The sequence below is a fragment of the Anabrus simplex genome, chromosome 12 (genome assembly GCF_040414725.1).
Source record: "Anabrus simplex isolate iqAnaSimp1 chromosome 12, ASM4041472v1, whole genome shotgun sequence".
NCBI lineage: Eukaryota > Metazoa > Arthropoda > Insecta > Orthoptera > Tettigoniidae > Anabrus > Anabrus simplex.
The window spans coordinates 24,204,793-24,220,877 of NC_090276.1; the positions used below are offsets into that span (position 1 = coordinate 24,204,793).

General features: G+C 41.1%; 1 protein-coding gene across 1 annotated transcript in view; it reads left to right on the forward strand.

The window, feature by feature from the left end:
- Window positions 1-4,960: 4,960 nt before the first annotated feature.
- LOC136884059 (WD repeat-containing protein 27) overlaps window positions 4,961-16,085 on the forward strand; it is a 140,796-nt gene continuing 129,671 nt past the window's right edge. Inside the window, exons 1-3 of the mRNA XM_067156084.2 lie at window positions 4,961-5,288; window positions 9,571-9,706; window positions 12,951-13,072. Of these exons, the coding sequence (XP_067012185.2) occupies window positions 5,139-5,288; window positions 9,571-9,706; window positions 12,951-13,072 (408 nt within the window). The 5' untranslated portion in view covers window positions 4,961-5,138. The remainder of the gene's footprint in view (window positions 5,289-9,570; window positions 9,707-12,950; window positions 13,073-16,085) is intronic.

Sequence of the window (16,085 nt, forward strand, 5' to 3'; positions counted from 1 at the left end):
GCACAATGCATAAAGAAAATTTAGTACCGTACATTATGTTCCAGGGTTCTGTGGAACGCAGAGGTGAAAGAAGGTGCCGGGGTGAATTGGTCTAACTACAAAATCAAAGTTAATTTAAAACTGTAACAAAGGTTATATTTGTTTCTCTTTTAAAACAAAACCAACATGTAACAATGTCACAGGTACCGGTAGCAAAAATAAGTCTAGTAAGGACAGAACTTGGGCTTCAAGTCCTCACTTAACAATTCCTGAGCTACACACTTAGCTTTACAAAGATCACCATTTTATGCAAGGGCAGAACACCCCTCAATACCTGGAGCACTCGCTCCCAATTTTTAACATCAAGCCTCCCAGAGGAACTTTTATAACACTAGAAAAGAGCTGACACGCTCTCAGTTTTTTTCAAGCATATTCAAGGCAATATCAGAACCTTACAATTACTTGCCATCAAGGCACAACTTGAAAAAATGAACCAGGGGTATCTCGTACCCAACCTACAGGGCCTTCGTGTAAAAGAAATAACAGTTAAATAAATGGCCCGAACACAAAATGAAAGGAGGCGATTGTTTGCACTCCTCGATGTGACTTCTTAAAACCTAAAGGGCACTAGGCCGATGACACAGGGGCTATTCCCAAAGTATGGAGGTGACCCGTATAAGAAAAATATAAGACAACGGAAAGGAAGAAAACCAGTTACAAAACATAGTCACCTCAAACCAATATGATGGGGAGCCCGAGAGGGTAAATCACTCTCTATCTCCGAATTACAGTTACAGATTTTAGGAAATTTTCACATTAGCCGGCAGAACTTACATTTTAGAGAAGTAGGTTACATATTAAAGTTTCGGACCTATCCCTCGGGTCAAACTGCGGAGCTAGCAAGAAATAAAAATGTTAAACGGCCATAATCTTGCTGAAGAACTGCTGCCTGATGAAAGAGGCACCACCTGCCTCCTGCTTCACGTACACACACTCGGTTAGATGTTGATCAAATGGCCAAGAGACGTGACAATCCATAGTTTATAAACCCTCGGGGAATGTTCGAGACCTTTCATGAATAATCAAGCCACACCCTCTTACTTTTATTGGCTAGCGTAAAGTTACACACCAAATCGAAGAAGAAGCCTGTGATAGGCCGAAAATTAATCACAGAAATTAGGGATTGGCTGAATTCAAAGCTGGCGGAAAGAAAGATCAATATTGCCAACCCAAAATGAACGAACATAATTTAGTAAAGAACAAACTTAAGAATACAAAATTTCTTCAAATAAAGTTCCTTCACTTCGCACCAGGGTGCATGATCATAGTGTATGTAGTGACATCTGTTGCAGAACGTCCAAACTTCTTGATAAATGGTAAACAAAACACGTAGAATTTTATACAGTACGGAAACTTCACAATCACAAAATTAAGGAGGTGACATCTTCTGAGGAGAAGTTTAAGTAGATCTAGTTCCAATTTCTGTGTTTCTCCTATAGAGGAGTTCTAATTGGCGCAAGATTTGAACGTGCAGCGTAGAGGTGTACCGCCCGGTACAAATTATATGAAGAGTAATGGAATAAAGGAAATCATGGAATGCAATCAACTGGAATCCAAAGGCTATAGCAAGTCTTTCAGAATTGGAGTTCCATTTGACAGTCTCAAACTGGTGAATAACCCTGATTGCTGGCCAATAGACGTATTAGTTAGACAATACAATTTTCGAGCCTCAAGGTACAATGGGGTCATCCTGGAAAATAACCACAGGATCCCCTACAATGGTAACGTGCGACAATAAGGAAGAATGACATCAATACTGCTGTGGAATACTGAAGGCCTAAAAAACGCTACCGCAATAATGCCGATCAACATATTAACTGAAGACATCATAATATTAACAGAAACTATTCTTACAGAGATTATAAACACTTTCGGTTATTGCAGCATACATACCCTAGCTAAGAAAATCACCTTGGAAGACCGAGTGGGGGAATAGTATGCATGCTCAAAGCAAAACTGGCCCCCGTGAACATTTATTTATAAATCGGACAATGTGATAGTTATTAAAGTTAAATACCGTATGTGACAATTATTGGTGCCTACTTGCAACCAGAAGTCATTATAGAATCATTAAGTGAAGCTATAAACAAAATTAAGAATAACGAGGCAGTGATCTTAGCAGGAAATTTAAATTTTAGAATAGATAAGTCATCAAGGAAAAGCAATCTTGTTATGTCTTACTTGCAGGAAGATGGTTTTAATTTAATCAATTCTAACACAAATCCAAAATACTTCTGTCACAATGGCAGCAGTACAATAGATCTGTTATTTCATAATAGCCTAATTGAAGTTCACTCGTGGAAAATAGAGGACAGATGCTTAATAAGATAACACCTTCCAGTAACAGCTATATTTAAAACAATACCCGGATACAAGTCTATAAAACAGAAACATCCGGAAAATTTCTCACGGAAAATTGTAATAGAGAAGATACCAACTTTGGAAGAACAAAAGACACTTACTGTATGCAGAACATACTTCAGAAACCGTTAGATGAAGCAACTAAAGACATAGAAGAAAAACTCAAACAAGCTCTTACACCAATCTGGAAAAGCACCAGGCGAGCTCAAAAGTGGTTTGACCAAGAGTGCTACAAGCTGAGGGAGACGGTATTTGAATGCCTACATAAAGCAAGAGAGAAAAGTAACCCGATTTTCATGAATCTATATAGCCTACAGTAGAAAGTACAAAGAGCTTTTGAAAGAGAAGAAAAAGGCATTCATTGATAGGGAAGCAATGATAATTGCTGAAACAGCTCGCAAAACCCATTCCATTCGCAAACTGCTAGAAGACATCATTTCCCAATTGATATCCCAATGAAAACTTGGACAAATCATTTTTCACGCATCTTGAACAGGTAAAACCGGCCGGTGGCTACGGAGATGAAAGAAAATACGGATAAACACATGGAGTTTCAATATTTCACGGAAGATGAAGTAAAAGCAACCATAACACAACTGGGAAATCAAAAGGCAACGGTATTCTAAACAAACATATAAAATTGTCTATGGAAGCGTTTTTAGGAATATGGGTGACACTATTCAACACCTGTATGGAAAGGAAACATTCCCTATGAAAGGAGAGAATCCAATATTAAAATCATGGGCGCCCGCAGGATCTTTTCCAGGGGGGGGGGGGGCACATTAACAATTTTCTTGAATATAAAAACCAATATAACGTCAGCAACATTAAATTGTTTACAGAAACTTCCAGTTATAACATATGCTAGCTGACTGTCAGTAAGTACAGTTTATGAAATAATCTAGTATGATATTAAACAATTGAACATCAACATCTTTAGAATTCCAGGGGGGTGCAAGTGCCCCTTGCGGGCGCCCATGATTAAAATACTTTACAAAGATAAAGGAGATACGGGATCTCCAGATTGCTACAGAGGCATAGCGCTAGAGAATAACCTGTTAAAACTATTTACAGTACCAATTTACTGAAAAGGAGATTGGAGGAAGAACTCAATGGCAAGATTCCTGATCAACAATTTGGTTTCCGGAAAGGAAGATGAACACTCCACGCTGTAGGAAATTTGTTGGATAACATACTGTAGATGAAGCTCTACGACACCCTAAACAGAAATTCTATGCTGCCTTGTTGACTATAACAAAGCTTTTGACTTGATAAATAGGGAAATTCTATTACACAAACTAGAGCTGTTGGTAGGAAAATATAACAAATTAGTGACTATTATAAATAATATTCTTACTTCAAACATAATTATGATAGATAATGGGACAGCTAGGTCAAAAATCATCTCTCAGACAAATGGAGTCTTACAAGGAGACCCATTAAGCCCACTACTCTTTAATGTAATCACTTCAGATATTGTCACTAAAATAATACCTAGGAACTCCTCAGTAGTACTATACATGTATGCTGATGACATGGTCTTAGGATCCAGTAATAAAGAAGAATTACAGATAGTAATAGACATCCTGGAGGAATGTGCAAAGGAAAATGATTATTAACATTAACAAGACGGTATAGATGGTCTTTAGAAAGGGTGGAAGATTAGCCTAATCAGATAACATACTTCTCAGAAATGAGAAACTGGAAATGATAAATCATTTCAAATATTTAGTAATACGTCTACAAACAACCAGAACGTCATTTAGAATACATATAAAGGAAAGGCCATTATCAACTATTCGTAGTATTCAACCTCCTAGATATCCAATCCAGAGTTACTGGACATTAAAACAGCGTTATTCTTATTTCATGCAAAGATAGCTCCGATCGTAACATATGGCATACATTTAATTTGGACACACCTTACATCCAGAGACCTTGAAACATTAGATCGTGTAAAAGCAAGTTTCTTGAAAAGGACACTTGCCATTTCAAAATTTACTCCTACAAGATTAGTTTATGAACTTGCAAAGGAAACTTTTTTCATCTAGGATCTTAAATTAAGATTGCATCTACCAACAACCAAAGCTTCAGAAAAACACCTAAATGATAGGAAGGAGAAAAGGGCAAATATCTGGGAGGAATTACTTTGCACCGACGCAATTATAAATAAGGAATGGACTCAAACCAACTACGCTCTTACGAACACAGTGACTCGGTTTGCTGTGCTTGAATTTCATCATCGTACATGTAAAATAAAGTTCTCTCATTCACCGGATGTGGGAGATATCACTTACAGGACTCCTTGAAACGAACAAAATCTATAGTGAGATATAGTGAAGAAAATTAATTTGCATATGTATTTATTATTCATTGGCAGCATTATATCTATTATTATTATTCCATGCTTCAGAAGCTTCTTTGTACTAAATTTCTCTTCGATTTCTCTCGAAGTTCCTTGCATAGAACAAAGCAGTTAAAAGTTGGAACAAGTGATTTTTGAAGCAGGTTCAATCTAGAAGCTGTTTCAAAGTACGAAAGTAGCCGTTCTGTATTTTTTTTGTCCCATCTATATTTCATTTGAATTGTTTACACTTTTGACAAGTGAGACGAATTTGGCATGTGTTTATGCCAGAAAAATTTACTGTTTCAGAGCCGTTTATTTGTGGATTTTTGATTGAATATCTACTCACTGATACGTACTGTAGTGTTTAGCTGAAAATAAATAGAATTTCAAAATGAGATTGACGGTTAAAAGTTCTATTACGGCTTGTGATACATACTGTAATGATAAATGTCCTCCACTGTTTATGGAAAAATACGTAATATCTGTATTAGAGAATGGAACAACTATCACTATATGGAAACCAGGAGTGATACTGGAGGAGGTAAATTTATAAATTTCTTTAAATGACCCGACCTATTCTTTTCTCGCAGACATTGTTTTAAATTAATATGTAGTTTAATGTTGTATTTCTACGAACCTACTTAGTGTCGTAGCAGGGGGAGAGGTGATACTCCTACATGGTGCGTCCCAGGTGGTGGATGGGGAGGTCCTAACCGGCTTGCCAGTGGACTTGAGTGAAATAAAATACTCTCACGGACCAAACACACAACCGCCGTGTGTGGGGGGACGCAGATGAAGAATAGAGGCAACTAAAAGGTGCGACCAAGGGATTATGATTTTAGAACATGAAACTATTTGTGATAAGTACCATTACATGAGGAACACCAATGGTCGACGTTACTTGCGATTAGTACCACCGTGTGAGGAACAACATGGATCTACGTTAGCTAAGAGCAGTACCCTTATGTGAGCATCACCATGGCCCTGTGGTTAGTACCATCATGTGAATTTCAGCACGAGAGGTGAGGGGTGGGGCATTCTTCTGCGCGGACTAATGTCCATGAGCCGTACGTTGCGCTGGAATGTGTCAGTTCCCCTGTGTTCAGAATGGGTCTGCGCTACCTATGAGTAAGTACCACTTTGGGAGAAACACCGTTGCTCTTCGTTGTCTGTGATTAGTACCACTATGTGAGAAACGCCACGGGTTTGGCTGGCGCCCCTGATTAGTACTACTGTGTGAAGGAAAACCATGGGTCTGCGTTACCTGAGCATGGTACTGTTATGTGAGGAACACTGGGTTTTTGTTCTCTGTAGGTGTTAGCATAATGTGTCATACATCATGGATCTACATTGCCTATGATTAGTCCCACTATGTGAGCAACGCCATGAGTATATGTGGTTTGTGATTAGTTCCACTAAGTGAGGAACACCATGAGAATACCGGCGCCCGTGATTTGTTCCACTTGTCTTCGTTGTCTGTGATTAGTACCACTATGTGAGAAACGCCACGGGTTTGGCTGGCGCCCCTGATTAGTACCACTATGTGAAGGAAAACCATGGGTCTGCGTTACCTGAGCATGGTACTGTTATGTGAGGAACACTGGGTTTGGCCTTTTCTTAGCTATACACTATACCGCTTGCATTGCTATGCTATGTTAGCAAAACACTGCATTTGTATTACCTGTGAGTTGTGCCATTGTGTTTTAACATACCATGGGTCTACATGACTTGTGATTAATACCACCAAGCGAGAAACACCATGGGTCTGCATTACCTGTTCTTAGTACCACTATAGTAGGAACACCATGGTTCTTCTTTGCCTTGGTTTGTACCATTATGAGGGGCCAGTGACCTGGTTTTCGACCCCTTTAGAATAATAAGCATCATCCCAGTAATTAAGGCATTGTGAATTGTATCCATTGATTGTTTTTGTTTCACTATAATTTTTTCATCCTCATTCGTTTTAGATTCTAGTCAGTGGATATATTTTGAAGTTTTAATTTTCATTTCATTGCACCTCGTACCATTGGAGGCCGACGACCTAGCTGTTACGCCCCTTTAAACAATAAACATCATCAATGTTGTATTTGATAACCCACTTGCTAGGTGTTATTTCTATCCCACTGTCGGCAACTCTGAAGATGTTTTTCCGTGGTTTCCCCTTTTTTTTTTAATAGTTGTTTTACGTCTCACCGACACAGATAGGTCTTACGGCGACGATGGGACAGGAAAGGGCTAGGAGCGGGAAGGAAGCGGCCGTGGCCTTAATTAAGGTACAGCCCCAGCATTTGCCTGGTGTGAAAATGGGAAACCACGGAAAACCATTTTCAGGGCTGCCGACAGTGGGGTTCGAACCTACTATCTCCCGAATACTGGATACTGTCCGCACTTAAGCGACTGCAGCTATCGAGCTCGGTGGTTTACCATTTTCACACCAGGCAAATGCTGGGGCTGTACCTTAATGAAGGCCACGGCCGCTTCCTTCCAACTCCTAGGTCTTTCCTATACCATCGTCGCCATAGGACCTATTTGTGTCGGTGTGACGTAAAAAAAAAAAAAAAAAAAAAAAAGCGTTATTTCATTATTTCAGTAATATGTAGTTTGATTGCTGGCCCTGGAGTGTAGGGGTAGCAATGCCTGCCTCTTACCCAGAGGCCCCGGGTTCGATTTCCGGCCAGGTCAGGTTTTTTTACCTGGATCTGAGGGCTAGTTCGAGGTTTATTCAGCCACGTGATTACAAATTGAGGAGCTATCTGACGGTGTGATGGCGACGAATCCTCACGGCCGTTTTTCTTTGAGCTTCCGGTCTGTGGTGAAAACTGAAATTATATTTTACTTCCCAAGAATGCGCCATATTCTATCAGTTATACCTGCCAAGTGTGTCCGTTAGGTCATCAGCCCAGAGGCTGGTTGGATTCTCAAATAGCACCACCAAAGGCTATGCAATTATAGGAAAACCACAAAAACCAATGGCAGTAGCTAAATGAGGCGTACTAGGCAAGACAAGGAGTGAGGTAGTTTGCCATTGCTTTCCTCACTGAGCCAGGCAATCCTATTGTAGCACGACTGACCCTGTGAGCAACACCTTTCATAACACTCAGACGCACTGGTTGTGCTCTGAATATCATGTCATTACTCAGCACGACCCACACCCCAGCAGCTTCCATATTGTCACAGCCAGGGGTGAGACTGGGACTTCAGTGGAAGCTACACTTTGCCCTGGCCTGTGCCAAGTAAGGAAGGAAAAACCACACTTGAAACACCGGGTGTGTATGGAGTTCCATGTGGTTGTGGTCACTCATATATTAGCATGACAAAAAGGCTTGTTAGCACCAGGGTGAAAGAACACATCAGGTCTGCCAAGAATGTCACTTTTTCATCCTCCATGGAAAATGCTATAAGTCAGTCTGCCATAGCAGAACATTTCTATAGTACAGACCATGAAATCCTCTTTGACCAAGCGAAGGTCATCGTGCCTGTAAAGGACTTCTATGCTCGACTTGTAAGGGAAGCCAAATACAACAGAGAAGACGGCTTCAAGTTATCAAATACATGGAAACCTGCACTCCAGAAATACATGCATAACACAACCATGGCAGAGCGCAATGCGCTCAAGAAACTGTCAACATAGGGCGGTGAATTAGTAACTTCCCTCCCAACCACCACAGCACAGCGTGACGATCCCTAAGTCCAGTTTGTGCCGGGTGAGGGGGATACTATGGTCTTGACTTCCACGTTCGTTCGAAGAATTTCTTTGTTCACTGTCAGGCATACATGCCACGATGAAGGCCAACGTAATTTGGCGGAAAGCTCGGCTTTGTTAAATATGTATAAGTGGCTTTAATCCATTTCACATATTCATTTCTTTATTTTAATACAATAAGCCACGAAAGCCTGCGTTCAGTAAGTTAATTGGGAATTTAGCTTTCATCTTCTTCCTCATCTCCCAAAATCTGTTCATTCTTTCCACCTTGACTGCCCTTTCTTCATCAGATATGATATACTGTTTTCATTGCAAAGTTTTTAGTTTAAGTCTAATGTGTTTGTTCTTCGAAACCTTTTCTCTTCTCTATTTGCAATAATCATTAATGCATTGCATTAATACATAAACTTTGCCATTTTTGTTTTTGAGTTTTAATTTTATCATCAATGTTCTGAGGCATACTTAAGGTTTTGAAAGCATATTTTTGTTTTATGAAGATAGGTGCTGGCCTCTCGTCCAACCTGTGGTGCTAGTCTCACAGCTTATAGGGTTGCTGGCTTTTCTAAGCCAATACTAGAGTCAGGTGGTGGTGATTATTGTTTTAAGAGGAAGTACAACTAGGCAACCATCCTCTGTATAACACTAATCAGAGAGAAAAATGGAAGGGGTCCAACACTTCGAAAAATGAAGATATCGGCCAAAGGAAGACAAGGGCCACAAAGGGCGTGAAATTGAAAGATTCCCTAGCCCTCGCAAACCTAATAGCGTCGGGGTCGGAAAAGAACAAGAGTTGACTAAGAGAGGTCAGACAGGATAGATGAACGTGAGGAGCCTGGCATAAGTAAGTGGAAGCAATGCCAGGACTCAGCTAAGGGCCCCGTGGTCGCCAATCCACGCTCCGAAGTTCAGATCCCCTGGGGCCCCTTTTAGTCGCCTCTTACGACAGGCAGGGGATACCGTGGGTGTTATTCTACCGCCCTCACCCACAGGGGGATACTTATGGTCATGATACGTACATACACAGTAGTTTGAATGTTGGGGCTTTCTCCACTTAGGTGGAATTGTTGTGTCATGTATGGAAACTCCTATAAAATTAACTGTAAATGCTATTTGTTTACAGATGACCACACTGTTGGGACATGATCGGTTGGTTACCTCTTTGGCTGTCTCTCCATCAGACAACAGATATCTGTGTTCTTGCAGTGAGGATAAAACCATCATCTGGAATATAAGTACAATCTTAAATGGTGCTCAAGGTAAATTAAATAGGCCATCTACAGTATGATACTATTTCGTGCAGTCTATATTTGCCCTCCTAAGAAGCAGACTACATCTGTTCTATCAGTTTGAGGCCTTCCCTGTAATATGCAGCTATTCTGGAATTTTAATGATTGGAGATTGGGAAGCAACATTTTTATGTCATGCTCTTCAATTACCTTTTTATATTTTTGTAGATTTTTTATGACCGGGGGAGTTGGTGTGCGGTTACGGGTGCGCTGCTGTGAGCTTACATCCGGGAGATAGTGGGTTCGAATCCCATTGTCGGCAGCCCTGGAGATGGTTTTCTGTGGTTTCCCATTTTCACACCAGGCAAATGCTGGGGCTGTATCTTAATTAAGGCCACGGCTGCTTCGTTCCAACTCGTATGCATTTCCTCCCATCGTCGCCATAAGACCTGGTGCGACTTAAAGCCACTAGAAAAAAAAAAATTATGAGTTATGTAGGATCAAAGACCGATCATCATCATCATAATAATAATTTCCCCTTTCCCAGCTTGCACTCGTTGGGGGCAAATATGGTTCCTCTCCACTTCATCCTGTCTCTCCACCATTCCTGATCCAATACAGTGTTGCAGACCAGCTTCCATTGTCCCATGCTGTTCTTCCCAGAGTCCATCCATCATAATCTTGGTCTTCCTCATCCTCTCTTCCCTGTCAGCTGTCTATCCAGAGCTTGTCTTGAGAGTCTTTCATCTGCTCAGCATATTCAGATCATCTTAATCAGTTCTGTTCCAGTTTATCATTTAGTTTTACATATTTAGCTCTTTTTCATATGATATAATCATTGTTCATATCTCTTTTTTTGAATTCTAGTCAATGGAGTAATTTTGGAATTATTTTTAACTTTGAATTGGATCTGTTGATTATTTTTAATTCATATTCGTCCATTCATTCTTCATCACCACGTTTTGAATTCTAGTCAGTGGATGAGTTTGGAAATTTTAAATTGCTATTTCATCTCATTTCGTACCACCCTCTGTGTGGGGGGGGACGCAGACGAAGAATACACCCACGGTATCTCTTGCCTGTCATAAGAGGCAACTAAAAGGGGCGACCAAGGGATGATTGTATTAGAACCATGAAACTACTTGTGATTAGTACCACCATGCGGGGGAACACCATGGGTCGCTTTTTCTTGCGCATTATACCACTATGTTAGGTACCAAATAGGTTTGTGATTAGTAGCACACAGTAACACCGTGCAGTCAGCCCCCCCACTTGTAGTGCACTGTCGGCTTTTACAGTACCTGCGATTAGTACTACTGTATGAGCGACACCATGGTTTTGGCTTGCCTATGATCAGTACCTACTATATGAGGAACACCACGGGATAGTACGAGTCCCTGTAGTTAGAACACTTACGTGATGAACACCATAAGGTTTGCGTTGCCTGTAAACGGTGCCACAATGTGCGAAATACCATAGGTCTGTATTACATGTGCGAATTTCATTACCTGTGAGTAGTGCCATAATGTTAAGGCGCTGGCCTTCTAACCCCAACTTGGCAGGTTTGATCCTGACTCAGTCCGGTGGTATTTGAAGGTGCTCAAATACGACAGCCCCATGTCGGTAGATTTACTGGCACCTAAAAGAACTCCTGCTGGACTAAATTCCGGCACCTCGGCGTCTCCAAAGACCTTAAAAGTAGTTAGTGGGACGTAAAGCAAATAACATTATTATTAGTACCATAATGTGTGGAATACTGCGAGTATACGCTACTTTTGATTAGTACCACACCATGACAAATACTATGGTTCTACTTTTATAGTGATAAGTACCATTATGAGGGGCCGATGAATTGGATTTTGGACCCCTTTAGACTGCAAGCATCATCAATTCAGTATTGTGCTATAGAAGCAGTCCCTTGGTCAGTAATACTATTGTTTTACGTCAGTTTCTGTCAATGTGAGGCGTTGTGGGTTGGATTGTTTTAAATTCATACCCATCCATTCATTCTTCGTCCTCACGTTTGAATTCTGGTCCTTGGAGGATTTTGTACTTTTAATTTGTCATTACATTTCGTCTCATTTCGTACCATTAGAGGCCGATGACCTAGATGTTAGGCCCCTTTAAACAACAAGCATCATCATCAAGGGACTTCCCAGTTGTATCTTTCTACATTTTGATAGCTCCTTTTCCTTCTTTACATCCTTTACTTATCACTAGAGCCCGGATTTCTATGCAATGCTGGCCATCTGACAAAATCAGTAAACGCCAACTGCATGCAACAGAGATGCGAAAGTTTCGCTAGGCAATGGGCACCTCCCTAATTGACTAACACCTCAGTCCACCAGGGAGATGGCTCAGATGGTTACACCTCTAGCTTTCTGAGCCCAAAATGGCAGGTTCGATCCCGGCTCAGTCCGATGGTATTTAAAGCTATTCCAATAGATCAGCTCCGTGTCTGTACATTTACCAGCATGTAAAAGAATTCCTGCAAGACAAAATTCTGGCACCTCAATGTCTCTGAAAACCATAAAAGTACTTAGTGGGACATAGAATCAATAACATCATTATTTTTCTTTCTAACGGGCCACCTGTAGACCAGGATGTTCAACTTTCCTGCTTAGAGAGGGACTTGATGTTTACCCAGTAATATTCAAAGTCTTGTTCTGATCTGGTGCTAAATTTGGCAAGTGGTAGATTCTTTTCTCACCTTCTTTGGTGGCCAGTTCCTTGTAGAGATCATTGTAATGATCATCTCTAGCTCCAGCAACAGTTTTGCAATAACTTACCTTTCCCTATTCTCATCAGTCTTTTGTGCTAGCCAGTTTCTGTACACATTTCTTTTCATGAACCTTCTGCTGAACGTGAGTTGTCCACTGCCATGTCTGTATTATCGATGGCGGAAACCTGGTTCTGTTGTGCTACGGACGCTTTAACTGCAAGATTGACTGATTCTCAAAGGGTGGTCCGTGTGTTTTCAATAAAGTCTGGGTTGACAGAAGGAAATATGGCATTGTTGACTAATGCCGTCTTGTGGTCTTACAGCTTCCACCACTTGATTTTTGGGCCTTTCACGTATCCAAATTTCCAACATTTATTAATCCTCAGGTCTGCAATGAACAGTTTGTGTTGCGGTGCAATCTATATATATAAAATAAGAGTTTTATCTGGACATTGCTCTGAATTCTTGAGATTGTTACTAATTGGAATATTTTTCTCATTTATTCTTTCTTGCACTTTATGTTAATAATATGTTCCTAAATATTTTTTTTAGGAGACTGTGTAACAAGTGCCTCCTTTGGACTCCTAGGCTATGTTGAGTATTGTGCTATCAACTGGAGTAATACATGGCTGGCTCTATGTAAAGAGAAAGGCATATGGATAATGAAATTACAGGTAATTCAATTTAATTTCTGTACTTTGTGTTCTCTTACTTAATCAGTCAGTTCTGTTTGTCAGTATTGAAGAAGTCTGCCTGTTCTTCATTTTGTGAGTCTGTTTTACTGGCTGTGTTCCATCCACTTTATGTTCTGCCATAAGAAACATCTCGGTTTCTGATCCTTGAAATGTTTCTTTGGAAATCACAAGGTGATAGATCTAGTCCATAAGATGGAGGTTCCAACACCTGGTTACAAAATTGACAAAGACAGAAATATAAAGGTGGTTAAATGCTAGGAATAGTGGACAGACACAGAAGGAAAGAAGAAAAACAAAAACCGGATCTCAACAGATCTTCTTCTTCTTTGTCCTTTGGGTCTACTGAGGACCACGGGGCTCGTATCTTCTAGCCCCTTGGGCCTTCTATTTCCTCCTCTTCCAGTATTCCTTCATTTTCTAACTGTGAGCCAGCTTTCTTTCCTCCATCCACATAAGTAAGCTGGTCTCTGTGTTCTTTCTACTCGTAAGTGAGGTTGGAAAAATACCCCTCTGGATGGCTTGCCGAAACTGTGGGCAGTCATGTGTGGATTCATGCGGGATCCCCAGTTGCTCCAGATCCGACTTGACCAAAAATATCCACTTGTTCCTGGATGCCTTCCCTCTACTTGCCACAGCGAAGATCCTGTTGGTAAATCTGCAAGGGTTCATGCGGGTTAGGTGCCAATAGAAGACCAGGCACCTTTTTCTTATACAAATAACTATGTCTTTCTGATGTTTTTATAGCCCATTGTCGTACCGAATTCTGTTGGTGCCTCCCTCTTCTCTTATGGGTCCCAGTATTTTCCTCAGGATCTCCTTTTTTTTGAGTTCTAGTTTTCTGAGGGGGCCTTTCCTGGTCATCGCGAGACACCCAGAGGCATAGAGAACCGATCAACATAAATAATGGAAAAGAAAGATAACATTTTTTACCTTTTTTTTTGGTCTTTGTTTCTTCCCTTTTCTTGTCTTTACCTGACTCTTCCCACTTTAAGACTGATGATCTGTCAAGGATGCCCCTCAATAAGTGCTGATGCCTTCTGTCCTGATGAAACTGGAAAGCAGAAATGAACTCTTTGGGTGTTGAGGAGATATGAATGTAGGTGATTTGGGTTGATGAGGAGAGACCCCATTTGTTTGAAGATGGCTGTGTATGTGTGTGAAGATTTGGAGATTGTCATTGTCTTTTCCTGTTTTCTTGTTTGTCCTTGTCTCCTCTTACTGTTGCTCCTTCTTTCCGATACTGACTTGTCATTGTGTTTTGTCTATTATATGTTCCTATTCATGTTCCTGTCTTTGGGTATATGACGACTTGATTTGTTATCTGCAGAGTGGCATGCAACAAAGCAGTCTGTGTAGGTATAGAGTTGAAAGGATTCGCCATGTATAGAAGATAGTAGAAGTGGCCCCCTATAACATCAACGTACAGCTGTGCACAGCTAATCATGTTCAGATACACCCGGCGCAAAGTATTGACATCTATGGTGTAGCAGTGAGTCGAACCAGTTCACTCATATGAACTACTTCACTCATTTATACTCTTTACTGTGAAGCGTTCAAATAAAGTAGTTCGTTCATGAAGTAATGAAGCCTCGCGAAGCTGCTCTCTGTCATTCAGCAGCAACTTTGTTCACAGTGTCTGACTCACTCAATAAATCTTCTTAATATTTAGTAATATTACCAGCAGATGGCAGAGCTATTTAATTATGGGACATCCAATGGCTTACCCGCTTACAGCTTCTAGATCATCATCATTCCGTGTCCGGTCAGCATTTCCAAAATGTAGCAACTCCGATGGCCTTGTTGTTCGCCTCGATTAGGTCCTGTGTAGTGCAGGGATGTTCTAGTAGGGGACAAATGAGCAGGTGGTTCGGATCTTGTGTTACACCACACTCGCAGGATGCGTCTCCATCAGCTGGAAGTATGGCCCATTTTTGCATGTTGGTCTTGCAAAGAGGTACGCCCACCCTAAGACGATTAAGTGATCTCCAAATAGGGTAGGGCAGGTCATTTCCTGGAGCTAGCTCTTCCTTTGCAGGAGTATCAGACGGCAGCATGCTATTCCACCTGGTGATGCGGTTATACTCAGGTGTTCCTACCAGTGGTTGAGTCCTGGTGATGAAGCTCTTTCTCGACTTCAGTCGACAGACTACAGCCTGGTGAACATGCAGTGGGTGACAGCTTCTAGATGATGGTTGAAAGGGACAAGGAAAAGATAAACTGAGAAGCCTGTCTCGTGTAAAGAAGGAAATATGTGTAAGAACACAGTTGCACCGGGCGAGTTGGCCATGCGGTCAGGGGTGTGCGGTTTTGAGCTTGCATCTGGGAGATAGTGGGTTCGAATCCCACTGTCAGCAGCCCTGAAGATGGTTTTCCATTTTCACACCAGACAAATGCTGCGGCTGTACCTTAATTAGGCCACGACCGCTTCGTTCTAACTCCTAGGCCTTTCCCATCCCATCGTCGCTATAAGACCTATCTGTGTTTGTGCGACATAAAGCCACTAGGAAAAAAAAAAAAGGAACACAGTTGACAGGTAGGATGGGCCTGGATGATGCAGATAGTGGAAAGGGGCACAGAGCGAGTGAGCGACAGACAAATCAAATGAGTTTTGATTGTTATGGAGTGTGAGAACTGTGAAGTGTTTGAACTAACAGTTCATTGAAATTGAGTGGTTAGCTCGCACTTCACAGGAGTGAAACTTTCATTTTGGACAACTCTTTCACAAGCTACCCATCACTACTATGGTGGAGACTTCATGGCTTATGTCTTTCAGTTATTATACTGTGTGTGGATTTGTTTCGTACACCTTGCTCTTCAAGTGTCCCCATAGAAGAAAACACAGGTTGTTAGATCTGAAGAATGTGGCGGCCACAAATTTTTGTTAACCATTCATTCTTCCGAGAAGATATCGTAGACTTGTTGCAGGGACACATTTGACATGTGGTATATCTTGCTGGAAGGAGCAGCTCTGATATAGATGTTGAATCCCATA